This window comes from Amblyraja radiata, unplaced genomic scaffold, assembly GCF_010909765.2.
Source record: "Amblyraja radiata isolate CabotCenter1 unplaced genomic scaffold, sAmbRad1.1.pri scaffold_686_ctg1, whole genome shotgun sequence".
Classification (NCBI taxonomy): Eukaryota; Metazoa; Chordata; class Chondrichthyes; order Rajiformes; family Rajidae; genus Amblyraja; species Amblyraja radiata.
The window spans coordinates 1-27,393 of NW_022630706.1; the positions used below are offsets into that span (position 1 = coordinate 1).

The window sequence follows — 27,393 nt, forward strand, 5'->3', positions numbered from 1 at the left end:
CCCTCTCCCCCTCTACTCTCTCCTCCCCTCTCCCTCTCTCCCGCACAGCGTCTCGGTGTTCCTCGGTTTACCGTTCCCGGGCGATCGACAGTCGGCATGGATTTGATCGCTGGTCAGAGGGCCTGTTTCCGCGCTGTATCTCTAAACTAGTGTACGGGGTATGACAAAAATGCTGGAGTAACTCAGCGGGTGAGGCAGCATCTATGGAGCGAAGGAAATAGGCAACGTTTCGGGTCGAGACTCTTTTTCAGACTGATGTGGGGGGGGGGGGGGGGCGGGAAGAAAAGAGGAAGAGGTGGAGACAGTGGGCTGTGGGAGAGCTGGGAAGGAGGGAGAAAGCAAGGACTACCTGAAATTGGAGAGGTCAATGTTCATACCGCTGGGGTGTAAACTACCCAAGCGGAATATGAGGTGCTGCTCCTCCAATTTGCGCTGGGCCTCACTCTGGCCATGGAGGAGGCCCAGGACAGAAAGGTCGGATTGGGAATGGGAGGGGGAGTTGAAGTGCTGAGCCACTGGGAGATCAGGTTGGTTATTGCGAACCGAGCGGAGGTGTTTGGCGAAGCGATCGCCAAGCCTGTGCTTGGTCTCACCGATGTAGAGCAGCTGACACCTGGAACACCTATGTGTTTCTGCATAAGTGCACATGTTTATACAAATGTATTTTAATTGTGGCGATGGCTTTTGGACGTTGTAAAACTGAGATGCCGAGATTGATCCCTGGGATGGCAGGACTGTCATATGAGGAAAGATTGAAAAGACTAGGCTTGTATTCACTGGAGTTTAGAAGGATGAGGGGAAGGTCTTATAGAAACATATAAAATTATAAAAGGACTGGACAAGCTAGATGCAGGAAAAATGTTTCCAATGTTGGGCGAGTCCAGAACCAGGGGCCACAGTCTTAGAATAAAGGGGAGGCCATTTAAGACTGAGGTGAGAAAAAACATTTTCACCCAGAGTTGTGAATTTGTGGAATTCCCTGCCACAGAGGGCAGTGGAGGCCAAATCACTGGATGGATTTAAGAGAGAGTTAGATAGAGCTCTAGGGGCTAGTGGAATCAAGGGATATGGGGAGAAGGCAGGCACGGGTTATTGATTTGGGGACAGAGGTAGACAAAAATGCTGGAGAAACTCAGCGGGTGAGGGAGCATCTATGGAGCGAAGGAAATAGGTAACGTTTCGGGCCGAAACCCTTCTTCAGACTGATATGGGGTGGGGGGGGGGCGGGGAGAAGAAAGGAGAAATGAGGAGGAGGAGCCCGAGGGCTGAGGGAGAGCTGAGAAGGGGAGGAGACAGCAAGGGCTACCGGAAATTGGAGATTCAATGTTTATGCCGCTAGGGTGCAGACTGCCAAAGTGGAATATGAGAATTCAATGTTTGTGCAGACTGATGAGAATTGAGATGATCAGCCATGATCACATTGAATGACGGTGCTGGCTCGAAGGGCTGAATGGCCTCCTCCTGCGCCTATTTTCTATGTTTTTATGTTTCTGAAAGCGGACCGCGTCCACACTCACTTGATTCCACTTTGGACCACGCGGTTCTTGCACGATCTCCAGCAGGAACACGCCTGGTTGCACTCGAAGATGAGTGGCGGTTCGATCTTGTTGAATTCTTGCAACAGTCGTGCATCCTGCAAAGATGAATGGGGGGGGGAGGTTAGCGGCAAGACACTCCCATTCATCATCGTTGGAAACATTCGCGGCGCGGGTTACTGACGGCAACGGTGACCATAATTCTCATCAGTCTGCCTAGGCCCTACTCCGACAGATCTTCTACCGGTGCTCGCTGGTATGTCACCAGCCAAGCTTGGCAGAGAGCAAAGATCCTATAGCGGAGCAAGATAGACCACTCCTGCTAAATGCAATGGGCTGACGTGTAGTACGCAACGGAACGGAACGTGGGCCTTTTTTTCATCCATTTCCGTAACCCGACCCGACCCGACCCGACCTGCAGTGTAATCAACGTTGCGGGGGATCAGTTTGTGTTAATAAATTCAAATTCTGAAAATGAGGAGAAGATTTTTACCAAATAACTTTTATTTTTACGAGGATGTTTCCGTCTCCGCACTATTATCCAATGGGATCTTTGGTGCGGAGACTGGAAGCCGGTTACGGAAATGGGGCCGAAAGTTACCCACGAATCTGCCCATGACCGGACTACGTCTTTTTCGTCGAGTGATCGATCTTGCTCGCTATAGGATCTTTGGCAGAGAGTACTTCACCCACAGGCTGGTGTGCAAGGCCCCATTGGATGCTAAACATTCTCTGCACCACCTCGCCCAGGACTCACAGCGACTGGGACCTCAAACGCCTGTCATCTCGTTGCCTCTTGTCCAGTCACGCAGCAACCCGGTCTAAATGGCGTCAAGTTGGGAAAAGGGGAAGTACAACGGTATCTGGGGGGTCCTTGTGCATCAGTCTATGAAAGTAAGCATGCAGGTACAGCAGGCAGTGAAGAAAGCGAATGGCATGTTGGCCTTTATAACAAGAGGAGTTGAGTATAGGAGCAAAGAGGTCCTTCTGCAGTTGTACAGAGCCGTAGTGAGACCACACCTGGAGTATTGTGGGCAGTTTTGGTCCCCTAATTTGAGGAAGGACATTCCTGCTATTGAGGGAGTGCAGCGTAGGTTCACCAGGTTAATTCCCGGGATGGCAGGACTGTCATATGCTGAGAGAATGGAGCGGCTGGGCTTGTACACTCTGGAGTTTAGGAGAATGAGAGGGGATCTTATTGAAACATATAAGATCATTAAAGGTTTAAGAGGGAACTGCAGATGCTGGAAAAATCGAAAGTAGACAAAAGTGGTGGCAAAACTCAGCGGGTGCAGCAGCATCTATGGAGCGAAGGAAAAAGGCAACGTTTCGGGCCAGAACCCTTCTTCAGACTGATCATTAAGGGTTTGGACACACTAGAGGCATGAAACATGCTCCCGATGTTGGGTGAGTCCAGAACCAGGGGCCACACAGTTTAAGAATAAGGGGTAAGCCATTTAGAACGGAGACGAGGAAACACTTTTTCACACAGAGAGTTGTGAGTCTGTGGAATTCTCTGCCTCAGAGGGCGGTGGAGGCCGGTTCTCTGGATGCTTTCAAGAGAGAGCTAGATGGATCTCTTAAAGATAGCGGAGTCAGGGGATATGGGGAGAAGGCAGGAACGGGGTACTGATTGTGGATGATCAGCCATGATCACATTGAATGGTGGTGCTGGCTCGAACAGATGTCGGGGGGGGGGGGAGGGGAAAAAGAAAGGAAGAGGCAGAGAAAGTAGGCTTGTGCGAGAGTGTTCAAGAAGGAACTGCAGATGCTGGAAAATCGAAGGTAGACAAAAATGCTGGAGAAACTCAGCGGGTGAGGCAGCATCTATGGAGCGAAGGAAATAGGCAACGTTTCGGGCCGAGACCCTTCTTACGAGAACTGGGAAGTAGGCCGAATGGCCTACTCCGAGTTGGCCAAGGAATCGCCGCGGGGAATTTGTCCTGCGTTTTGACCTTGTTTGGGAGCGGGAGAGTCGGCGGCCCCAGCGGGACAGGAAGCAGCAGCCGGAGGGATGGTTACCTTGTCGTACCAGCAGCGGATACTCAGCTGGCCACAGAGACAGTTGCTGGAGGAGCAGTCGTCCAAACATGTGCAGTGCTGTGGGAGGAGCAGAACAGAGAGTCACACGTTGGCAGAAACGACTCCTTACAGCGTGATACAATGCAGAAACATTGAAACATAGACAATAGGTGCACGAGGAGGCCATTCAGCCCTTCCAGCCAGCACTGACATTCAATGTGATCATGGCTGATCATCCTAAATCAATAGACAATTTATTGTAAAAGAGATTTTTAATCTCAATGAGACTTCTCCTGGTTAAATAAAGGTTAAATAAAAATAAAATAAAATAAATAGACAATATACAATAGACAACAGGTGCAGGAGTAGGTCATTCGGCCCTTCGAGCCAGCACCGCCATTCAATGTGATCATGGCTGATCATCCTAAATCAATAGACAATATACAATAGACAATAGGTGCACGAGGAGGCCATTCGGCCCTTCGAGCCAGCACCGCCATTCAATGTGATCATGGCTGATCATCCACAATCAGTACCCCGTTCCTGCCTTCTCCCCATATCCCCTGACTCCACTATCTTTAAGAGCCCTGTCTAGCTCTCTCTTGAAAGTATCCAGAGAACCGGCCTCCACCGCCCTCAGAAAATTCCACAGACTCCCAACTCTCTGGGTGAAAAAGTGTTTCCTCGTCTCCGTTCTAAATGGCCAACCCCTTCTTCTTAAACTGTGTGTGACCCCTGGTTCTGGACTCCCCCAACATCATATGAGGAAAGATTGAAAAGACTAGGCTTGTATTCACTGGAGTTTAGAAGGATGAGGGGGCATCTTAGAGAAACATATAAAATTATAAAAGGACTGGACAAGCCAGATGCAGGAAAAATGTTCCCAATGTTGGGCGAGTCCAGAACCAGGGGCCACACAGTCTTAGAATAAAGGGGAGGCCATTTTGGGTGGACTCACTGTGGTGGATGTTAATATGTGTTTATTGTTGTTTTTTATTGTATTGTATTGTATGTATGACTGCTTCAATTTCGTTCAGACTTCGGTCTGAATGACAATAAAGGCTATCTAATTTAAGACTGAGGTGAGAACAAACTTTTTCACCCAGAGAGTTGTGAATTTGTGGAATTCCCTGCCACAGAGGGCAGTGGAGGCCAAGTCACTGGATGGATTTAAGAGAGAGTTAGATAGAGCTCTAGGGGCTAGTGGAATCAAGGGATATGGGGAGAAGGCAGGCACGGGTTATTGATTGGGGACGATCAGCCATGATCACAATGAATGGCGGTGCTGGCTCGAAGGGCCGAATGGGCTCCTCCTGCACCTATTTTGTGTGTTTCTATGTTAAGTGGGACCCGTTGGGTCCGTCACACGGGAGGCGTGCTCCCCCAACTCAACCCCCTCCCCAAGGTAAGATTCCAGCGCTCCCCTGCTTCCCCCAGCACTCGACTTTGAAAAAAATTCCAATTGTACTTCCCCAAATGCAATACTAATTCACCCCCCCCCCTCCCCCACTCCTGTCCTGCCAGGAGATGGAGTAAGTCAAGTCCAGTCACTTTTATTTCTCTAGCACATTGAAAAACAACTCTCGTTGACCAAAGTGCTTTACATCAGTGCAGGTACTAACATGCTACATACAATGGTCCATAGATCTAACAATACATACATAAATACATATATACAGAGTAGGTATGTTGCAAAGCCTACCTGAAGCGTCTTTGAAAATCTGCCGCTGCGTGTGTGCGCGATTTTGGCGCCGTTTAGAGGGGGCGGGTTTAAAACGCGATTTTCTCTAGGCTGTTCAAATCGAAGATGTTCAGCCTAGTTAATTATTAACGAAAAATCGCTGGAAGACCCCGTCGCAAAAGCTATTATTAGGTTTAAAGGCCTCGTATAATAGTTATAGTAGTTTAAAAATCAATCTCTAAACCCGCGACCGCCAGCAACCGCAGAGTCTCATAAAGCAAATAGCAGAAGTTAGGTTGTATATTTTTACATTAAAAAGGGCGTCTAAAGATCCCTTTATACAAAGTTTAATATTGCGAGTAGCTCTATTTGGGCCCATTATATCGCGCAGTATTTTTCTGGGCATTTGGGGCACAAATCTACCGCAATGTGAACGTTCTAAACCAGCGCGTTCCACGGGGACCCACTGGAAAGCTGATTTAAATGGGCATTTATTTACAGCAATTGAACACTGAATTCCTTCCATTTGGTCTATAAATTAATGTAAATGAGATTTTAAAATCATGTTTTATTGTGAATTATTTGTGAATATTATTTGGACATTTAGGCTATTTAAAAATGTTAATAATTTATTAAGAAATGGATAGATGTTTAGATCTAGTAATTGAAGTCTGAAATTAGCTACAATTAGGTAACTAACTAATTATATGCTTTAATTTCAGGTCATCCAAGTAAGATTATTTTATATTTGTTTCAGAATGCTTCAATCTATGATAACTGAAAATTTCATTCAGTTCTCTTAATTTTTAAGAAAGTTATGGGCTTTTGACTGTTCACGATCACAACTTTTTTGTTATGTCCATAGAAAATCAATAGGGAACAAGATGCTCATTTCCCAGTATGAAAATGGCCATAACTTTTTTAATACTTGAGATATGAAAGTGAATTAGGTGTCAAATTAAACTTATTTTTATGCTTTATCTGATGGGATAAATTACAGACTTGATTTTTAAAATCTCAAAATTTTGTAACATTGCTATACAGAGGACCTCAAGAAACGCTTGTGAGTAGAAATAAGTTTAAAGTCTCGACTTAAAAGAGTCGATGGAGGGGGCAGTTCTGATGGGAAGAGGGATGCTGTTCCATAGTCTAGTAGCTGCAACCGCCAAAGCGCAGTCGCCACTGAGCTTAAACCAAGACCGCGTGATGGTCAGTAACCCCAAGTCGGCCGATCTGAGGGACCTGAAGATGGAATGGTGGGTTAGCTGATTATTGATGTATGTGGGGGCAAGCCCGTTAAAGGCTTTGTATGCATAAAGGAGGAGCTTGAAGTACTGGGAGCCAGTGGAGAGAGCCCAGAATCGGGGTGATGCGGGGTAAGTGTTGGATGATGGCAACATTGTTGCAAGTGTCGGGTGGAGGACTGTGACATCCCATTCAGGTGAAACGTTCGTGGAAGCACAGAGTGTTCCTGTATTGCAATGTATCGAAGTTTGTTGGAAGCTGGCAGGAAGGATTTTAACAGTAAAAATCTTGTCAAAGTTGGCTTTTAGAAACCTTTAAATATCAATAACTTGTGAAATATAACATCAAATTTGAACGAAACTTGATACGGACGACCATGGGAAAAAGCTGACTAAGGCGGTGCAAAAATCTTCGCGCTATTGTGCACCGTTTTGGCGTACTTCCTTGAGATCACAGACAGACAAACAAGTTGAGACTTTTAATAGTATATAGATTCTGTGCAATATCTTATCTTCTGACTATGACCTTCTGAGTGCAATATCTTATATTTTGGTAGATGTGCATACATAGGCATAATGTGTATGCGTGTGTGAGTCTGTGTCACAGTAGGCGTGTGTGAGTGTATGAACAATTTATATTTTATTGTTCTGTTTTACCTTGTACATTTGATCTCCGCTCAGACGGACGCCTGAATTTCTTTGTAAGCACCACTACAATGACAATAAAGTAATAAAAATAATTGACAGAAGATAAGATATTGCACAGAATCTATATACTATTAAAAGTCTCAACTTCAAAAAAGTTTGCCAAAACGGTGCACAATAGCGCCAAGATTTTTGCTCCGCCTTAGTCAGGTTTTTCCCGTGGTCGTCTGTATCAAGTTTCGTTCAAATTTGATGTTATATTTCACGAGTTATTGATATTTAAAGGTTTCTAAAAATAAAGTGTTGTGTCGGGGGTGTTGTGTCGGGGGTGCGGGTACCTGTAGGTGCGTGATGTTCCGGTCGATGTTCATGGTGGACGTCTCGCAGTTCTCGGAGATGTACTTGTAGTCCTCTGGAGACATCTCCTCGTCCACCGCATTCACGCAGGGTATGGGCACGTTCTCGTACCCGCGCGCGATGTCCCTGAGACAGGAGGAGGCACAAAACGTCACCTCGCATCGCAACACCGGCAGACGACAAACGAACCGAACTAGCCCAGGCTTCGCGATCGTTTCCCCTGCTCACCTCCGCTCAGTCCGCCTCAACCTACCCAATCTCCCGGTGGCTCAGCACTTCAACTCCCCCTCCCATTCCCAATCCCGACCTTTCTGTCCTGGGCCTCCTCCATTGTCAGAGTGAGGCCCACCGCAAATTGGAGGAGCAGCGCCTCATATTTTGCTTGGGTAGTTTACACCCCAGCGGTACGAACATTGACTTCTCTAACTTCAGATAGCCCCGGCATTCCCTCTCCCTCCATCCCCTCCCCCTTCCCAGTTCTCCCACCAGTCTTACTGTCTCCAACTACATTCTATCTCTGTCCCACCCCCGCCTGACATCAGGCTGAAGAAGGGTCTCGACCTGAAACGTCACCTATCCATGTTCTCCACAGATGCTGCCTGACCCGCTGAGTTACTCCATCCCCTCTCATCCTTCTAAACCCCAGCCGCACTATTCTCTCAACATAAGATTGTTAAGGGTTTGGACACGCTATAAACCTTGAGCTCCCTTGAGCCTCACATCCGCCATGTCATTAAAACCTCCTTCTTTCATCTCTGCAACATCGCCAAACTCAGACCCTCTCTCACACCTCCCGCTGCTGAAAGACTCATCCATGCCTTCATCTCCTCCCGACTGGACTACTGCAACTCACTTCTCCTTGGCATCAGCTCCACCTACATCAACCGACTCCAACTGGTCCAGAACGCAGCCGCCCGACTCATCACCCACACCAAATCCTGGCATCACATCACTCCAGTTCTCAAACAACTTCACTGGCTTCCCATCTCCCACCGGATCAACTACAAAATCCTGATCCTCACCTACAAAGCCCTCCACCATCTGGCCCCCCCATATCTCACTAACCTCCTCTCCCCCTACCAACCCTCACGGTCCCTCAGATCCACATCAGCCGGTCTCCTCTCCATCCACAAGTCCAACCTCCGCAGTTTTGGGGACAGAGCCTTCTCCAGGGCAGCGCCCAGGCTCTGGAACTCCCTCCCCCAACTGATCCGCAATTCTGTGTCCCTCACCATCTTCCAGTCCCGCCTCAAGACCCATCTCTTCACCTCTGCCTATCCTTAGCCCCACGTCCCCCTCCCTTTTCATCTGTGCATTAATTGCCTCATATTGTGTTTTGTATTGAATTCTGTCTTTACTTTGTGTACTAGTCATGTCTCTACTATTTATTTCATTCCCCTTACATGTTTTTCCTCTACCTGCTAAATTTTTGTAAGGTGTCCTTGAGACTCTTGAAAGGCGCCCATAAATAAAATTTATTATTATTATTATTATAAACAGTGTTAGATTACAATACAAGGTGCAGAAGTGTCCCACCAGATTCAGGGACAGTTTCTTCCCAGCTGTTATCAGTCATCTGAAGCATGCTACCACAACCAGAGAACAGTGCTGAACTACTTAACATTGACTTCTCCAATTTCCAGAACATTGAGGAAGGACATTCTTGCTATTGAGGGAGTGCAGCGTAGGTTTACAATGTTAATTCCCAGGATGGCGGGACTGCCATATGCTGAGAGAATGGAGCGGCTGGGCTTGTACACTCTGGAGTTTAGAAGGATGAGAGGTTATCTTATTGAAACATATAAGATTGTTAAGGGCTTGGACACGCTAGAGGCAGGAAACATGTTCCCGATGTTGGGGGAGTCCAGAACCAGTGGCCACAGTTTAAGAATAAGGGGTCGGCCATTTAGAATGGAGATGAGGAAACACTTTTTCTCCCAGAGAGTTGTGAGTCTGTGGAATTCTCTGCCTCAGAGGGCGGTGGAGGCCGGTTCTCTGGATGCTTTTAAGAGAGAGCTCCTAAAGATAGGGGAGTCAGGGGATATGGGGAGAAGGCAGGAACGGGGTACTGATTGGGGATGATCAGCCATGATCACATTGAATGGAGGTGCTGGCTCGAAGGGCCGAATGGCCTCCTCCTGCACCTGTTGTTTATTGTCTGTTGACTTCTCCAATTTCCAGAACATTGACTTCTCCAATTTCCTGTAGCCCTTGCTGCCTCCTCCCCTTCCCAGCTCTCCCTCAGCCCTCTGGCTCCTCCTCTTCCTTTCTTCCCCCCCCCCCCCCCCCACATCAGTCTAAAGAAGGGTTTTGGCCCGAAACGTTGCCTATTTCCTTCGCTCCATAGATGCAGGCGCACCCGCTGAGTTTCTCCAGCACTTTTATCTACCTTCGATTTTCCAGCATCTGCAGTTCCTTCTTGAACACTACTATCTACCTCATTGGAGACCCTCGGACTATCCTTGATTGGACTTTGCTGGCTTTACCTTGTACTAAACGTTATTCCCTATCAGGTATCTGTACACTATAAATAGCCTCCTGCTGTACTCACTCTATACTCATGACTGCGTAGCCGGTCATAGTGCGAACTCCATCATCAAGTTCGCTGACGACACCACTGATGGGGACGAGTCAGATCGACCGACTGACCAAATGGTGCCAGCACAATAACCTGGCTCTCAACACCAGCAAAACCAAGGAACTAATTGTGGAAGGTACACAAAAATGCTGGAGAAACTCAGCGAGCGCAGCAGCATCCGAGTCTGAAGAAGGGTTTCGGCCCGAAACGTTACCTATTTCCTTCGCTCCATAGATGCTGCTGCACCCACAGAGTTTCTTCAGCATTTTTGTGCACCTTCGATTTTCCAGCATCTGCAGTTCCTTCTTGAACTAATTGTGGACTTTGGAAGGGGTAGGATGGGGGCCATAGTTCCGTTTATATCAACGGGTCGATGGTGGAAAGGGTCAAGAGCTTCAAATTCCTGGGCGTGCACATTTCTGAAGATCTTTCCTGGTCCCAGAACACTGATGCTATTATAAAGAAAGCACATCAGCACCTCTACTTCCTGAGAAGATTACGGAGAGTCGGTATGTCAAGGAGGACTCTCTCGAACTTCTACAGGTGCACAGTAGAGAGCATGCTGACCAGTTGCATCGTAGCTTGTTTCGGCAACTTGAGCGCCCAGGAGCGGAAAAGACTACAAAAAGTTGTAAACACTGCCCAGTCCATCATCGGCTCTGACCTCCCCACCATCGAGGGGATCTATCACAGTCGCTGCCTCAAAAAGGCTGGCAGCAGCATCAAGGACCCACACCATCCTGGCCACACACTCATCTCCCCGCTACCTTCAGGTAGAAGGTACAGGAGCCTGAAGACTGCAACGTCCAGGTTCAGGAATAGCTACTTCCCCACAGCCATCAGGCTATTAAACTCAACTCATACAAAACTCTGAACATTAATAGACCATTATCTGTTTATTTGCACTTTATCTGCTTATTTATTGGTGTGTATATATTTATATAATGGTACATGGACTCACTGATATGATATGTTCTGTATTCATGGCAACTATGTTCTGTTGTGCTGAAGCAAAGCAAGAATTTCATTGTCCTATCTGGGACACATGACAATAAACTCTCTTGACTTGACTTGCGCAGATTGGTCTCTGCTCCTAGACTAAAGGGCCTGACTCGATTGTAATCCTGTATTGTCTTTCTGCTGACTGGCTCGCATGGGACACTTAGCTTTTCATAGAAACATAGACAATAGGTGCAGGAGTAGGCCATTCGGCCCTTCGAGCCTGCACCGCCATTCAATATGATCATGGCTGATCATCCAACTCAGTATCCCTGTACCTGCCTTCTCTCCATACCCCCTGATCCCTTTAGCCACAAGGGCCACATCTAACTCCCTCTTAAATATAGCCAATGAACTGGCCTCAACTACTTTCTGTGGCAGAGAATTCCACAGATTCACCACTCTCTGTGTGAAAAATGTTTTTCTCATCTTGGTCCTAAAAGACATTCCCCTTATCCTTAAACTGTGACCCCTTGTTCTGGACTTCCCCAACACTGGGGACAATCTTCCTGCATCTAGCCTGTCCAACCCCTTAAGAATTTTGTAAGTTTCTATAAGATCCCCCCTCAATCTTCTAAATTCTAGCGAGTACAAGCTGAGTCTATCCAGTCTTTCTTCATATGAAAGTCCTGCCATCCCAGGAATCAGTCTGGTGAACCTTCTCAGCACTCCCTCTATGGCAAGAATGTCTTTCCCCAGATTAGGAGACCAAAAATGTACACAATACTCCAGGTGTGGTCTCACCAAGACCCTGTACAACTGCAGTAGAACCTCCCTGCTCCTATACTCAAATCCTTCTGCTATGAATGCTAACATACCTAACATACCTGAATGCAAAATCTGCCTACCTCTCCTCCATATTCACCGATCCCTGCCTAAACCACAGAACCCTCTTCTCCACAGTGGGCAACCTCCTCAAGCCTTGAGCCAACACTCTCCCTACCTCTACTCCGGTTCTCTGCAACTCATTCCTCCACTTTTTCGCTGATAAAATCAGCACCATCTATCAATCTTTATCCCCTGTACCCGACTCCCCAGCATCTACTCCACCACCTACCAAGGCCCCTCCTTTCAACATCTCCACTGATCTCCTTACCCCTCCTCCACACTGCTTCCTCTCCCAGTTTGACCTGGTCACCCCTATTGAAATCTCCAAACTCATCAGCTCTTCCAAACCCACTACCTGCTCCCTCGACCCTCTCCCCACTCCCCTGTTGAAGTCCTGCCTCCCCGTTCTCTGCCCCTACCTCACTAATCTCTTCAACTCCTCATTGTCCCAAGGAATTGTCCCCTCCGCTTTCAAAACTGCTGCCGTTACACCAATCTTAAAGAAACCTGGTCTTGATCCCTCCTCTCTCATTAACTACCGCCCAATCTCAAACCTCCCCTTTCTTTCAAAAATCCTGGAGCGTATCGTTGCGTCACAACTTCATTCCCACCTCCTTGCGTATAACCTACTTGAACCCCTCCAATCTGGCTTTCGCCCCCTCCATAGCACAGAAACTGCTCTCCTCAAAGTCCTCAACGACCTCCTCACCTCTGCTGACACTGGTTCCCTCAACATCCTCATCCTCCTCGACCTGAGCGCAGCCTTCGATACAGTGAACCATAACATCCTGCTCACCAGACTCAAAGACCTCGGCATTGAAGGCTCTGCACTCAGCTGGCTCCGTTCCTACCTTTCCAACAGATCCCACGTCATCTCTCTCCACAACCACACCTCTGCTACAGCCGCAGTCACTCAAGGCGTTCCCCAAGGCTCCGTACTCGGCCCCCTCCTCTTCATCATCTACATCCTCCCCCTTGGTCAGATACTCCGCCACTTCAATCTGGACTTCCACTGTTACGCTGATGACACCCAGATTTACCTTGGCACCAAATCCCCCCACAACCCCCCCCTCTCCCATATCAACTCCTGTTTGTCAGCTATAAAAACCTGGATGCAACATAATTTCCTCAAACTCAACAGCGATAAGACAGAATTCCTCCTCATAGGCTCCAAAGCCACACTCAGCAAAATCAATAACCCCACTCTCACCATCGACGGCACCACTGTCTCCCCATCTCCCCATCTCCCCAGGCCCGCAACCTTGGCGTGATCTTTGATTCCACCCTCTCCCTTGAGCCTCACATCCGCCATGTCATTAAAACCTCCTTCTTTCATCTCCGCAACATCGCCAAACTCAGACCCTCTCTCACACCGCCTGCTGCTGAAAGACTCATCCATGCCTTCATCTCCTCCCGACTGGACTATTGCAACTCACTTCTCCTTGGCATCAGCTCCACCTACATCAACCGACTCCAACTGGTCCAGAACGCAGCCGCCCGACTCATCACCCACACCAAATCCTGGCATCACATCACTCCAGTCCTCAAAAAACTTCACTGGCTTCCCATCTCCCACCGGATCACCTACAAAATCCTGGTCCTCACCTACAAAGCCCTCCACCATCTGGCCCCCACATATCTCACTGACCTCCTCTCCCCCTACCAACCCTCACGGTCCCTCAGATCCACATCATCCGGTCTCCTCTCCATCCACAAGTCCAACCTCCGCAGTTTTGGGGACAGAGCCTTCTCCAGGGCAGCTCCCAGGCTCTGGAACTCCCTCCCCCAACTGATCCGCAATTCCGTGTCCCTCCCCATCTTCCAGTCCCGCCTCAAGACCCATCTCTTCACCTCTGCCTATCCTTAGCCCCACGTCCCCGTCCCTTTTCATCTGTGCATTAATTGCCTCATGCTGTGTTTTGTATTGAATTCTGTCTTTACTTTGTGTACTAGTCATGTCTCTACTATTTATTTCATTCCCCTTACATGTTTTTCCTATACATGCTCAATTTTTGTAAGGTGTCCTTGAGACTCTTGAAAGGCGCCCATAAATAAAATGTATTATTATTATTATTATACCATTTGCTTTCTTCACGGCCTGCTGCACCTGCATGCCTACTTTCAATGACTGGTGTACCATGACACCCAGGTCTCGTTGTATCTCCCCTTTACCTAATCGGCCACCATTCAGATAATAATCTACTTTGCTGTTCTTGCCACCAGAGTGGATAACCTCACATTTATCTACTGTATCCACCTCGATACACGTGGCAATAGACTCAACTCCCTATTGTGTTTGGGGCTCAATACTTAATCCATCAACGTGGCGTTAAATATTTGTGTACTCATGTTTCTGCCGCAGATACAGGACATTGGGAACCGGTATCACAGGATAAGGCAATGGAAACCGCAGCTAATGAGGGAACAGGTTTGGGTAGCTTCAAAGCAGACCGCCACACCCGCCTGGTCGACACCTCTCCACGCACCAGCTGACAAACATCACTCAGAGCGTCCTTTCATTCTGAGACTGTGTCCTCTGGTCTAGGACTCTCCCACTAGTGGAAAAAACACATCCTGGTCTAATCATGTCTAGTCTGTCTGCAGTGAATGGGTGGCTCATTTGCAGATGTAACTAGAAAAATGGACAAGGGAGAACCAGTGGATGTAGTGCTACAGCACCTGGAGGCTGTTACATAAACACTGCTGCCTCAAACACAAGAGGAAGTGACAGAGTTGTTACCATATGTCATATGTCATAGACACATAGATAATAGGTGCAGTAGGCCATTCGGCCCTTCAAGCCAGCACTGCCATTCAATGTGATCATGGCTGATCATCCACAATCAGTTCCTGCCTTCTCCCCATACCCCCTAACTCCACTAACTTTAAGAGCCCTACCTAACTCTCTCTTGAAAGCATCCAGAGAACCTGCCTCCACCGCCCTCTGAGGCAGAGAATTCCACTGACTCACAACTCTCTGTGAGAAAAAGTGTCTCCGTTCTAAATGGCTTACTCCTTATTCTTAAACTGTGAGTGGCCCCTGGTTCTGGACTCCCCCAACTTCGGGAACATGTTTCCTGCCTCTAGTGTGTCCAAACCCTTAATAATCTTATATGTTTCAATAAGATCCCCTCTCACCCTTCTAAACTCCAGAGTGTACAAGCCCAGCTGCTCCATTCTCTCAGCATATGACAGTCCCGCCATCCCGGGAATTAACCTGGTAATTCTGCCTTATAATGGCCAATCTGCTCAAGTCAAGTCAAGTCAAGTCAAGAGAGTTTATTGTCATGTGTCCCAGATAGGACAATGACATACTTGCTTTGCTTTAGCACACCAGAACATAGTAGGCATTAATACAGAACAGATCAGTGTGTCCATATACCATTATATAAATATATACACACATGAATAAATAAGCAGATAAAGTGCAAATAAACAGATAATGGTCTATTAATGTTCAGAGATTTGTTTCAGGTAGACAAAAATGCTGGAGAATCTCAGCGTGTGAGGCAGCATCTATGGAGCGAAGGAAATAGGCAACGTTTCGGGCCGAAACCCTTCTTCAGACTGATGCAGGGTGGGGGGGGGGGAGGGACGGGGAGAAGAAAGGAGAAAGGAAGAGGAGGAGCCCGAGGGCTGAGGGAGAGCTGAGGAGGGGAGGAGACAGCAAGGGCTACCGGAAATTGGAGAAGTCAATGTTTATGCCGCTGGGGTGCAGACTGCCCAAGCGGATGGAATATGAGGTGCTGCTCCTCCAATTTCTGGTGGTGCTCACTCTGGCCATGGAGGAGGCCCAAGGTTGGATTCGAAATGGGAGGGGAGTTGAAGTGCTGAGCCATCGGGATTTATTTGTGTAGAGTTTAATAGCCTGATGGCTGTGGGGAAGTAGCTATTCCTGAACCTGGACGTTGCAGTCTTCAGGCTCCTGTACCTTCTACCTGAAGGTAATAATAATAATGATGGATGGGATTTATATAGCGCCTTTCTAATACTCAAGGCGCTTTACATCACATTATTCATTCACTCCTCAGTCACACTCGGTGGTGGTAAGCTACTTCTGTAGCCACAGCTGCCCTGGGGCAGACTGACGGAAGCGTGGCTGCCAATCTGCGCCTACGGCCCCTCCGACCACCACCAATCACTCACACACATTCACACACAGGCAAAGGTGGGTGAAGTGTCTTGCCCAAGGACACAACGACAGTATGCACTCCAAGCGGGATTCGAACCGGCTACCTTCCGGTTGCCAGCCGAACACTTAGCCCCTTGCGCCATCTGTCGACCTCAACGACCTCGAGGTAGCGGGGAGATGAGTGTGTGGCCACCATGGTGTGGGTCCTTGATGATGCTGCCAGCCCTTTTGAGCTCGAGGGAGAGTCTAGGATCAGAGATCACAGCCAGTGGGCATGAAGGGGAGCGAGCGTGTGCACACATACGTGTTGCGGTTAGGTGCTGCCTGCATAATCGCTACCACACAGGGACTACTCATACCTTGGCTATTTGTATAGGCATGCAATATTCCTGCCCCAGGCCAATCACCAAGGAAGGCTCAGCAATTTATGTCAACACTTTAAAAAAACATCATGCAACATAACCGCATCGAATCGGTAGATACAAGGAACTACAGGGCATAAAGATACAGCGTGGAAACAGGCCCTTCAGCCCAACTTGCCCACACCGGCCAACAATGTCCCAGCTACACTAGTCATAGAGTGATACAGTGTGGAAACAGGCCCTTCAGCCCAACTTGCCCACACCGGCCAACAATGTCCCATCTACACTAGTCACAGAGTGATACAGTGTTAGAAACAGGCCCTTCGGCCCAACTTGCCCACACCGGCCAACAATGTCCCAGCTACACTAGTCACAGAGTGATACAGTGTGGAAACAGGCCCTTCGGCCCAACTTGCCCACACAGGCCAACAATGTCCCAGCTACACTAGTCCCACCTGCCTGCGCTTGGCCCATATCCCTCCAAACCCGTCCTATCCATGTACCTGTCCGAATGTCTGAAGAAGGGTTTTGGCCCGTAACGTTGCCCATTTCCTTTGCTCCGTAGATGCTGCCTCACCCGCTGAGTTTCTCCAGCATTTTTGTTTAACAAATGTATTTTACATACTGTTAAAGTCCCAGCCTCAACTACCTCCTCTGGCAGCTCGTTCCATACACCCACCCTCTGTATAGAAAGAGTTGCCCCTCAGATTCCTGGTTAATCGCTCCCCTCTCAACCTGACCCGATGTCCACGGGTGCAGTTAAAAAACAGACACAGAGTGCCGGAGTAACTTAGCGGGTCAGGCAACATCTGTGGAGAACATGGATAGGTGACGTTTCACAGAGTGCTGGAGTAACTCAGCGGGTCAGGCAGCATCTGTGGAGAACATGGATAGGTGACGTTTCACAGAGTGCTGGAGTAACTCAGCGGGTCAGGCAGCATCTGTGGAGAACATGGATAGGTGACGTTTCACAGAGTGCTGGAGTAACTCAGCGGGTCAGGCAGCATCTGTGGAGAACATGGATAGGTGACGTTTCACAGAGTGCTGGAGTAACTCAGCGGGTCAGGCAGCATCTGTGGAGAACATGGATAGGTGACGTTTCACAGAGTGCAGGAGTAACTCAGCGGGTCAGGCAGGATCTGTGGAAAACATGGATAGGTGACGTTTCAGTTCGGGTCTGAAGAAGGGTCCATGTTTTCCAGAGATGCTGCCTGAGCCACTGAGTTACTCCAGCACTCTGTGAAACGTCACCTATCCATGTTCTCCACAGGTGACTGGCTGTAGACAGCTTATCTCTCCCGTCTAGAAGGATGAGAGGGTATCTTATTGAAACATATAAGATTATTAAGGGCTTGGACACGCTAGAGGCAGGAAACATGTTCCCGACGTTGGGGGAGTCCAGAACCAGGGGCCACACAGTTTAAGAATAAGGGGTTGGCCATTTAGAACGGAGACGAGGAAACACTTTTTCACCCAGAGAGTGGCGAGTCTGCGGAATTCTCTGCCTCAGAGGGCGGTGGAGGCCGGTTCTCTGGATACTTTCAAGAGAGAGCTAGATAGGGCTCTTAAAGATAGCGGAGTCAGGGGATATGGGGAGAAGGCAGGAACGAGGCACTGTTTTGGATGATCAGCCATGATCACATTGAATGGCGGTGCTGGCTCGAAGGGCCGAATGGCCTCCTCCTGCACCTAATGTCTATGTTTCTATGTACGGGGTGATCGCTGGTCAGCACGGTGTTCGTGGGCTGAAGGGCCTGTCTCTCTCTCGCTCGTTCTCTCTCACCTGCTGACGATTTTCTCTGTACGCACGGCTCGGTTGACCACCCCCTGCTTCAGCCGCTTGTTTAGCTGCAGCGCGAACCACACCTGGGAGTTGACCACGCAGCAGTCCAACGGGCTGTCACCCTCACGGTTCTTCACCTCGATGTCCGCACCCCTCGACAGGAAGAGTCTGTAACACAGGAAACCCACCGTCAGTCCACGCACTGTTCACCCACAGTCCCCAGCCCCCCTCTGCTAATCCATCTGTCCATGTACCAGTGTGTGTGTGTGTGTGTGTGTGTGTGTGTGTCTGTGTGTGTGTGTGTGTCTGTGTCTGTGTGTGTGTGTGTGTGTGTGTGTGTGTGTCTGTGTGAGTGTGTGTGTGTGTGTGTGTGTCTGTGTGTGTGTGTGTGTGTGAGTGTGTGTCTGTGTCAGCGTCTGTATATGGACATGCGTGTGTGTGCGCGTGTTTTCTGTGTGTGTGCGTGTGCCTTTGCGCGTGTGTGTGTGTGTGTGCGTTTTCTGTGTGTGTGTGCATGCATGTGTGTGCGTGCGTTTTCTGCGTGTGTGTGTGTGTGTGCTTGTGCGTGCGTGCGCGCATGTGTGTGTGCATGCGTGTGTGTGTGCGTGTGGGTATGTATCTGTGTGTGCGTGTGTGCCTGTCCATGTGTGTGTGTCTGTCCCTGTGTGTGTGTGCGTGCGTGTGTGTATGCGCGTGGGTATGTGTCTGTGTGTGCGTGTGTGCCTGTCCCTGTGTGTGTGTGTGTGCGCGTGTGTGTGTGTGCGTGCGTGTATGCGTGCGTGTGCGTTAACCTGCGGTGTGGGTTTGGCTGTAGGTGAGAGGCAGTGCCCTCTGGTGGCACGGCACAGATTGACAGATGGTGACCAGCCTCACTTCTTAACCACATCCACTTCTACCCGATCAATAAAACCCCTCTGTACCTCAGTGGGGGGGGGGGGGGTCTGGGATATATGGAGAGAGTGTCAGGTGCAAAGCAGACAGTTGGCAAGGACTTTGAACGATGTCTGCAAGTGAAACCACTATTCATGGCGAATATGGACACAGAATGCTGGAGTAACTCAGCGGGTCAGGCAGCATCTCTGGGGAGAAAGGATGAAGAAGGCTTTAGACCCGAAACCCCACCCATTCATCGAGTCAATTCATTGATACAGTGTGGAAACAGGCCCTTCGGCCCTACTTGCCCACACTGGCCAACAATGCCCCATCTACACTAGTCACAGAGTGATACAGTGTGGAAACAGGCCCTTCAGCCCAACTTGTCCACACCGGCCAACAATGCCCCATCTACACTAGTCACAGAGTGATACAGTGTGGAAACAGGCCCTTCGGCCCAACTTGTCCACACCGGCCAACATGTCCCAGCAACACTAGTCCCAACTGCCTGCGCTTGGTCCATATCCCTCCAAACCTGTCCTATCCATGTACCTGTCCAACTGCTTCTTAAACATTGGGATAGTCCCAGCCTCAACTACCTCCTCCGGCAGCTTGTTCCATACGCCCACCACCCTGTGTGGAAAAGTTAGCCTTCAGATTCCTATTAAATCTTTTCCCCTTCACCTTGAACCTATGTCCTCTGGTCCTCGATTCCCTACTCTGGGTAAAAGACCCTGTGCATCCACCCGATCTATTCCTCTCATGATTTTATACACCTCTATAAGATCTGCCCTCATCCTCCTGCGCTCCATGGAATAGAGACCCAGCCTACTCAACCTCTCCCTGTAGCTCACACCCTCTAGTCCTGGCAACATCCTCGTAAATCTTCTACCCGATCTTTTCCTCTCGTAATTTTCTACAGCCTTTGCCGGTTGTCCAGAGATTATAATAATAATGGATGGGATTTATATAGCGCCTTTCTAATACTCAAGGCGCTTTACATCGCATTATTCATTCACTCCTCAGTCACACTCGGTGGTGGTAAGCTACTTCTGTAGCCACAGCTGCCCTGGGGCAGACTGACGGAAGCGTGGCTGCCAATCTGCGCCTACGGCCCCTCCGACCACCACCAATCACTCACACACATTCACACACAGGCAAAGGTGGGTGAAGTGTCTTGCCCAAGGACACAACGACAGTATGCACTCCAAGCGGGATTCGAACCGGCTACCTTCCGGTTGCCAGCCGAACACTTAGCCCATTGTGCCATCTGTCGTCTGAGAGATGCTGCCTGTTGGGCCAGCATTTTCTCTTGTTTATCTGCGGCTCCTTGCGGCCATGTATATACGTACATGACGCAGTCGTAGAAGTTCTCGCGAGCCGCGATGTGCAGGGGCGTGTCGCCGTGCATGTTCACCGCCTGGATGTTACACCGCGCGTTCAGCAGCACCTCTGCGATGTCCGACGAACCGGCAAAGGCAGCCCAGTGCAGGCAGATGTTCTCCTCCTGGGAAGTGGAGCAGACACAGCAGTGTTAGAGACTAAATGGAGTCAAGTTGGGAAAAGGGGGAAGTACAACGGGATCTGGGGGTCCTTGTACATCAGTCTATGAAAGTAAGCATGCAGGTACAGCAGGCAGTGAAGAAAGCGAATGGCATGTTGGCATTCATAACAAGAGGAGTTGAGTATAGGAGCAAAGAGGTCCTTCTGCAGTTGTACAGGGCCCTAGTGAGACCACAGCCTAACGGCTGCGGGACTTGCCATCAACCGCCGGGGGCTTTGACTTTGACATCGGGAGAAGAATGGAACACAGGGGAGATACAAGACTTTGCCTTCCACCACAGTGAGGAGGAGATTCACTGTGATGGATGTTTGTGTAAATTGTGTTGGTGTGGGTCTTGGTTCTTTTCTTGTTGTATGACTGTAGAAAACAAATTTTGTTTGACCTTGATTTGAGGTCCAAATGACAATAAATAAATTGTATAATTGAGTGCAGTTTTGGTCTCCAAATTTGAGGAAGGACATTCTTGCTATTGAGGGAGTGCAGCGTAGGTTCACCAGGTTAATTCCCGGGATGGCGGGACTGTCATATGCTGAGAGAATGGAGCGGCTGGGCTTGTACACTCTGGAGTTTAGAAGGATGAGAGGGTATCTTATTGAAACATATAAGATTGTTAAGGGTTTGGACACACTAGAGGCAGGAAACATGCTCCCGATGTTGGGGGAGTCCAGAACCAGGGGCCACACAGTTTAAAAATAAGGAGTAAGCCATTTAGAACGGAGACGAGGAAACACTTTTTCTCACACAGAAAGTTGTGAGTCTGTGGAATTCTCTGCCTCAGAGGGCGGAGGAGGCCGGTTCTCTGGATACTTTCAAGAGAGAGTTAGATAGGGCTCTTAAAGATAGTGGAGTCAGGGGATATGGGGAGAAGGCAGGAACGGGGTACTGATTGGGGATGATCAGCCGTGATCACATTGAATGGCGGTGCTGGCTCGAAGGGCCGAATGGCCTACTATTTTCTATGTCGCTACTGATCTGGCCCGACACCAGTCACCTACATTGTCCTTCTGGGCCACGCTGGCTCCTCGGTCCAGCAGCAACTTGATGATCTCAATGTGCTTGTGTTCAGCGGCCCAGATAACTGGAGTCCATCCACCACTGTCCTGTACACAGAGAGAGAGGGAGAGGGGGAGAGAGAGGGAAGGGAAGAGTGGATCAATGCACACCATAGTCCATAGACTCACACAACACGCACACCACCTCCCACCCTGCTTGCCCAGGCCCCGCAAGGTGCCTCATCCATATATCTACCTATATATCGCTAAAACTCGCCTTTATTTATCTGTCTGTTTATTTATCTGTCTATCTGTCTGTCTGTCTGTCTGTCTGTCTATCTGTCTGTCTGTCTGTCTCTGTCTGTCTGTCTGTCTATCTATCTGCCTGTCTGTCTCTGTCTGTCTGTCTGTCTGTCTATCTATCTGCCTGCCTGTCTGTCTGCCTGCCTATCTGTCCGTCTATCTATCTATCTATCTATCTATCTATCTATCTATCTGTCTGTCTGTCTGTCTGTCTGTCTGTCTGTCTGTCTGTCTGTCTGTCTGTCTGTCTGTCTGTCTGTCTGTCTGTCTATCTATCTATCTATCTATCTATCTATCTATCTATCTATCTATCTATCTATCTATCTATCTATCTGTCTATCTATCTATCTATCTGTCTATCTATCTATCTGTGTGATGCTGGAACTACGCCATAACGGTACAAGCTAGCGCTAAAATGTTTGCACCACCTTACTCACAATTGTCCCGTGGTGGCTTGTGTCAAGTTTCGTTCAGATTGATGTTATATTTTACAAGTTATTTCACATTTAAAACTTTACAAATTCCTGTTTGAGTCAGAAACACTGCAGTGGCAGGCGGTGGAAGTTGCTGGAGGCTGTGATGTCACAACGGGATCTCATTTCCATAATCTGCCCAATGAAAACTAGAATGTTGCTATCCCAGGACACCGAGTCCTTCAGAGGAAGAATCTGCCACGTATGTGATTGCAAAGTGTAATGGCCTTGGCGGTGGTACCTACATTGCATTCATTGTATTTTTTTTTTAACGTTTAAATGAGGAATTTAGGCCCGGGCCGCGTGCAAAGTCCGGCACCCCTTCCAACTCACGAACCGATGATCGGCCACGAGAAGGAGGGGTGGCGTTGGTGTCGGCGGTAAGCGAAGGTCCAAGGTCGGACAGCTCGACCGAGTGCGAGGTGCTGCATCTGCTGCTGCACTCCATGGGCTGCACTACGTCGGGACGTGGTGAGGCAGGGGCCGGATGCGGCGCTCCGACCCGACAGTAATACGGGACAAGGGCGGTCCCGTACGGAGGGAGTACTTTAGGAGGGCACAACATCCGAGGACGTACACACCATTGAGGATAAATGGGGATACTGTGGATAGGGGGAGCCGCATTAAATACCTGGGAGTCCACATCTCAGAGGATATGACATGGACAACACACACTGCCACACTGGTGAGTAAGGCAAGGCAGCGTCTTTACCACCTCAGGCAATTGAGGAAATTCAGAGTGTCTCTGAGGATCCTCCAGTGCTTCTACGCAGCGGCTGTGGAAAGCATCTTGTCCGGAAACATCACAATCTGGTTTGGGAATTGCTCTGCCCAGGACAAGAAGGCTCTGCAGAGAGTAGTGCGTTCGGCCGAACGCACTATGGGAACTACACTCGCCCCCCTGCAGGAACTATACATCAGGAGGTGCAACTCCAGAGCCAACAATATCATGGGAGACCCCTTCCACCCCTGCAACTGACTGTTCCAGCTGCTACGGTCAGGCAAACGCCTCCGTTGCCATGCGGTGAGAACGGAGAGGTTGAGAAGGAGTTTCTTCCCAGAGGCCATTCGGACTGTAAACTCCTATCTCTCCAGGGTTTAACTTTACTGGACCACTCTACTGTTGTGTGGTGTCTTTTTTAAATTGCTGTTTTTTCTTTTTTTTCCTTCCACAAAAATGTAATATGTGAATATGTGATTCTGTTCCATTCTGTTTGTCGTTTATTTGCACAGTCCGCGAGCATTGCCACTTTTCATTTCACTCCTCATCTCGTCTGTGTATGTGACGAATAAACTTGACTTGACTAACCAACTTGTAGTCCAACGTGGTGGACAACGGGTGGGAGACCGCTTGTCGGAGCTCCCGCAACGGCAACTTCTCCCGCCCGAATTGCGGGGTTGAAAATGACCCGGAGCGTGGCCTTACATCTTTTATCCCGTTGTTACAGTGTATTTCGGTTTATTTAGTTGTGTATGTGTGGGGGGGTGGGTGTAACATGTTTTTTGACTCTTCCTTCTACACCCTTATACACCCGCCCGCTCTCTCAGGTCAGATAATCAGCTGCTCCTGAGTGGGCCTAAAACTAAGCGGAAGCTCAGAGGGGACCGTGCCTTTGCTGTGTCGGCACCCAAATTATGGAACGATCTGCCTCTCCACATTAAACAGGCCTCTTCTCTGTCTGTTTTTAAATCTCTTCTTAAAACCCATCTCTTCTCCGTGGCCTTTGATACCCAGTAAGATGTCGACTTTATTTGCTTGATTGGTTTCTTATTTTGTTTGCTTATTGCGTGGTTATTATTTTTACTCATGTTTTATGTCTTTTGATTTATTGTTGTATTTCATATGTGATTTATGCGCCTTATGTGAGCTGTTATGTTATGTTCTGTTATGTTGTCTGTTTATGATGTCTTGTTTTTTTCTTCTGTACAGCACTTTGGTCAACATTGGTTGTCTTAAAGTGCTTAACAAATAAAGTTGGATTGGATTGGATTCCTTCGGGGGGATGCGACCTTTCCTGCCGTATCCCCCGTCTCCATGTCCGTCTGCGCTGAGGCCTATCGCGGAGCTGGCGGCCTCCAACTGCGACCGACCTCGAGGCTGCGGAGGCAGAGCCAGGACTTGCCAACGCGAGGCTGGCCGACTTCGGGGCTGTGGTTGCGGGGGCAACCCAACCTCCGACCCGACTTTGGAGCCTCGGCTACGGGCCAGTGGACGACATCGTTGGGAGCTCGCAGGTGGTGACCTGTTTTTCCGGAGCTCCCGCAACTACAGCTGCGTCCGCTGGGCTGGAGGGCGGCAGCTTCGGCAGCTTCGACCGCCCCGGGCCGCGGAGTTTGAACCGGCACGTTTGCGGAGCACGGATTCAGCCGCGGGACTTGCTTACCATCACCCGGCGGGGTCACAACATCGGAGGCTTGGATTGCCTCAGTGCAGAGGGAGAGCAAGGAGGGAAGAGACAATGACTTTGGGACTTTAAACTGTGTTGAGTGTTTGTTATTTATTCTATGATATGACTGCAGGCTAAACCATTTTGTTGCACTGAAAAGTGCAATGACAATAAATTGAATCCAATCCATTCCAATCTACATCGCCCGGCGTGGCCTTAAATGGCTGCGGGACTTGCCATCGCCCGCCGGGGGCTTTGACTTAGACATCGGGAGAGGAATGGAGAGCAGGGGAGAGACAAGACTTTGCCTTCCACCACAGTGAGGAGGAGATTCACTGTGATGGATGTTTGTGTGAATTGTGTTAAGTGTGTGTCTTGGTTCTTTTCTTGTTGGTATGACTGCAGAAACCAAATTTCGTTTGAACTTCATTTGAGGTTCAAATGACAATAAACTGTATTGTTTATGTAACGTACGGGATGTCCCGGACAATACGGGGACAGTTGGCAACCCTAGTCTGGTGCCGAAACGTCACCCGTTCCTTCTCTCCAGGGATGCTGCCTGTCCCGCTGGGTTCCTCCAGCATGTTCAGCTCACCTGCGTGTTGAGGTCCACTTGTCCGGTGGTCAGCAGGAACTGCACCATCTGGACGCTCCCATTCTTGGCTGCATGGTGGAGGCACGAGGATAAGTCCAACTCCTGGGGAGATAAGTGGAGCGAGATCACGGCTCGGGCCAGCGATTATAGATAGACTGCTCTCCAGTCAAGCCTGGACCATCACACACCAACCAACCTCCCCTCCATTGACTCCATCTACACCTCACGCTGCCTCGGCAAGGCCAGCAGCATCATCAAGGACCACAGAAACATAGAAAATAGGTGCAGGAGGAGGCCATTCGGCCCTTCGAGCCAGCACCGCCATTCAATGTGATCATGGCTGATCATCCACAATCAATAACCCGTGCCTGCCTTCTCCCCATATCCCTTGACTCCACTAGCCCCTAGAGCTCTATCTAACTCTCTCTTAAATCCATCCAGTGACTTGGCCTCCACTGCCCTCTGTGGCAGGGAATTCCACAAATTCACAACTCTCTGGGTGAAAGAGATTTTTCTCTCCTCAGTCTTAAATGGCCTCCCCTTTATTCTAAGACTGTGTGGCCCCTGGTTCTGGACTCGCCCAACATTGGGAACATTTTTCCTGCATCTAGCTTGTCCAGTCCTTTTATTATTTTATATGTTTCTATAAGATATCCCCTCATCCTTCTAAACTCCAGTGAATACAAGCCTAGTCTTTTCAATCTTTCCTCATATGACAGTCCCGCCATCCCAGGGATCAATCTCGTGAACCTACGCTGCACTGCCTCAATCACAAGGATGTCCTTCCTCAAATTAGGAGACCAAAACTGTACACAATACTCCAGATGTGGTCTCACCAGAGCCCTGTACAACTGCAGAAGAACCTCTTTACTCCTATACTGAAATCCTCTTGTTATGAAGGGCAACATTCCATTAGCTTTCTTCACTGCCTGCTGTACCTGCATGGCAACTTATAGTGACCGGTGTACAAGGACACCCAGGTCTCGCTGCACCTCCCCCTTAACCTAACCTAACCCCATTGAGATAATAATCTGCCCCCTTGTTTTTGCCACTAAAGTGGATAACCTCACATTTATCTATATTATACTGCATCTGCCACACATCTGCCCACTCACTCAACCTGTCCAGCTCACCCTGCAACCTCCTAACATCCTCTTCACAGTTCACACTGCCACCCAGCTTTGTGTCATCCGCAAACTTGCTGGTGTTGGTCCCATAGGGCAAGAAGCACAGACACGTGAGAACAAAACTCTAAATGGCCTAATTCTGCTCCACTACTAACTTGTGAACTCAATAAATAGAAACATAGAAACATAGACAATAGGTGCAGGGGTAGAGGCCATTCGGCCCTTCGAGCCTGCACCGCCATTCAATATGATCATGGCTGATCATCCAACTCAGTATCCTGTACCTGCCTTCTCTCCATACCCCCTGATCCCTTTAGCCACAAGGGCCACATCTAACTCCCTCTTAAATATAGCCAATGAACTGGCCTCAACTACCTTCTGTGGCAGAGAATTCCACAGATTCACCACTCTCTGTGAAAAAAGTTTTTCTCATCTCGGTCCTAAAAGATTTCCCCCTTATCCTTAAACTGTGATCCCTTGTTCTGGACTTCCCCAACATCGGGAACAATCTTCCTGCATCTAGCCTGTCCAACCCCTTAAGAATTTTGTAAGTTTCTATAAGATCCCCTCTCAATCTTCTAAATTCTAGCGAGTACAAGCCGAGTCTATCCAGTCTTTCTTCATATGAAAGTCCTGACATCCCAGGAATCAGTCTGGACGCACACAGCTGGCCAATAACTGCTGGCAGGATAAATAATGGTCGCTGGCGGCGATCAATAAACAGTGGTAGAATAGCAGATTCATTTCCAATACTAGCTACAGAAGTGTGGAAAGGCTCGAAGGGCCGAATGGCCCTACTCCTGTAACTATTGTCTGATGTGAAATGCCCACCTCCAGATTCAGGGGCAGTTTCTTCCCATATCCCCACTCCCCCCTCTCTCTCTCCCCCCAGCGCTGGTCACCTTGTGGAATA

The 27,393-nt window shown here is 48.9% G+C and overlaps 1 protein-coding gene across 1 annotated transcript in view; it reads right to left on the minus strand.

Annotated features, from left to right (window-relative positions):
- Nucleotides 1-1,491: 1,491 nt before the first annotated feature.
- Nucleotides 1,492-27,393, minus strand: part of LOC116970264 (histone-lysine N-methyltransferase EHMT2-like) — a 40,368-nt gene continuing 14,466 nt past the window's right edge. Inside the window, exons 5-12 of the mRNA XM_033016940.1 lie at nucleotides 26,856-26,858; nucleotides 25,354-25,455; nucleotides 21,599-21,703; nucleotides 20,392-20,546; nucleotides 18,167-18,334; nucleotides 7,466-7,610; nucleotides 3,558-3,635; nucleotides 1,492-1,633 (exon numbers count right to left, since the gene is read on the minus strand). Of these exons, the coding sequence (XP_032872831.1) occupies nucleotides 1,514-1,633; nucleotides 3,558-3,635; nucleotides 7,466-7,610; nucleotides 18,167-18,334; nucleotides 20,392-20,546; nucleotides 21,599-21,703; nucleotides 25,354-25,455; nucleotides 26,856-26,858 (876 nt within the window). The 3' untranslated portion in view covers nucleotides 1,492-1,513. The remainder of the gene's footprint in view (nucleotides 1,634-3,557; nucleotides 3,636-7,465; nucleotides 7,611-18,166; nucleotides 18,335-20,391; nucleotides 20,547-21,598; nucleotides 21,704-25,353; nucleotides 25,456-26,855; nucleotides 26,859-27,393) is intronic.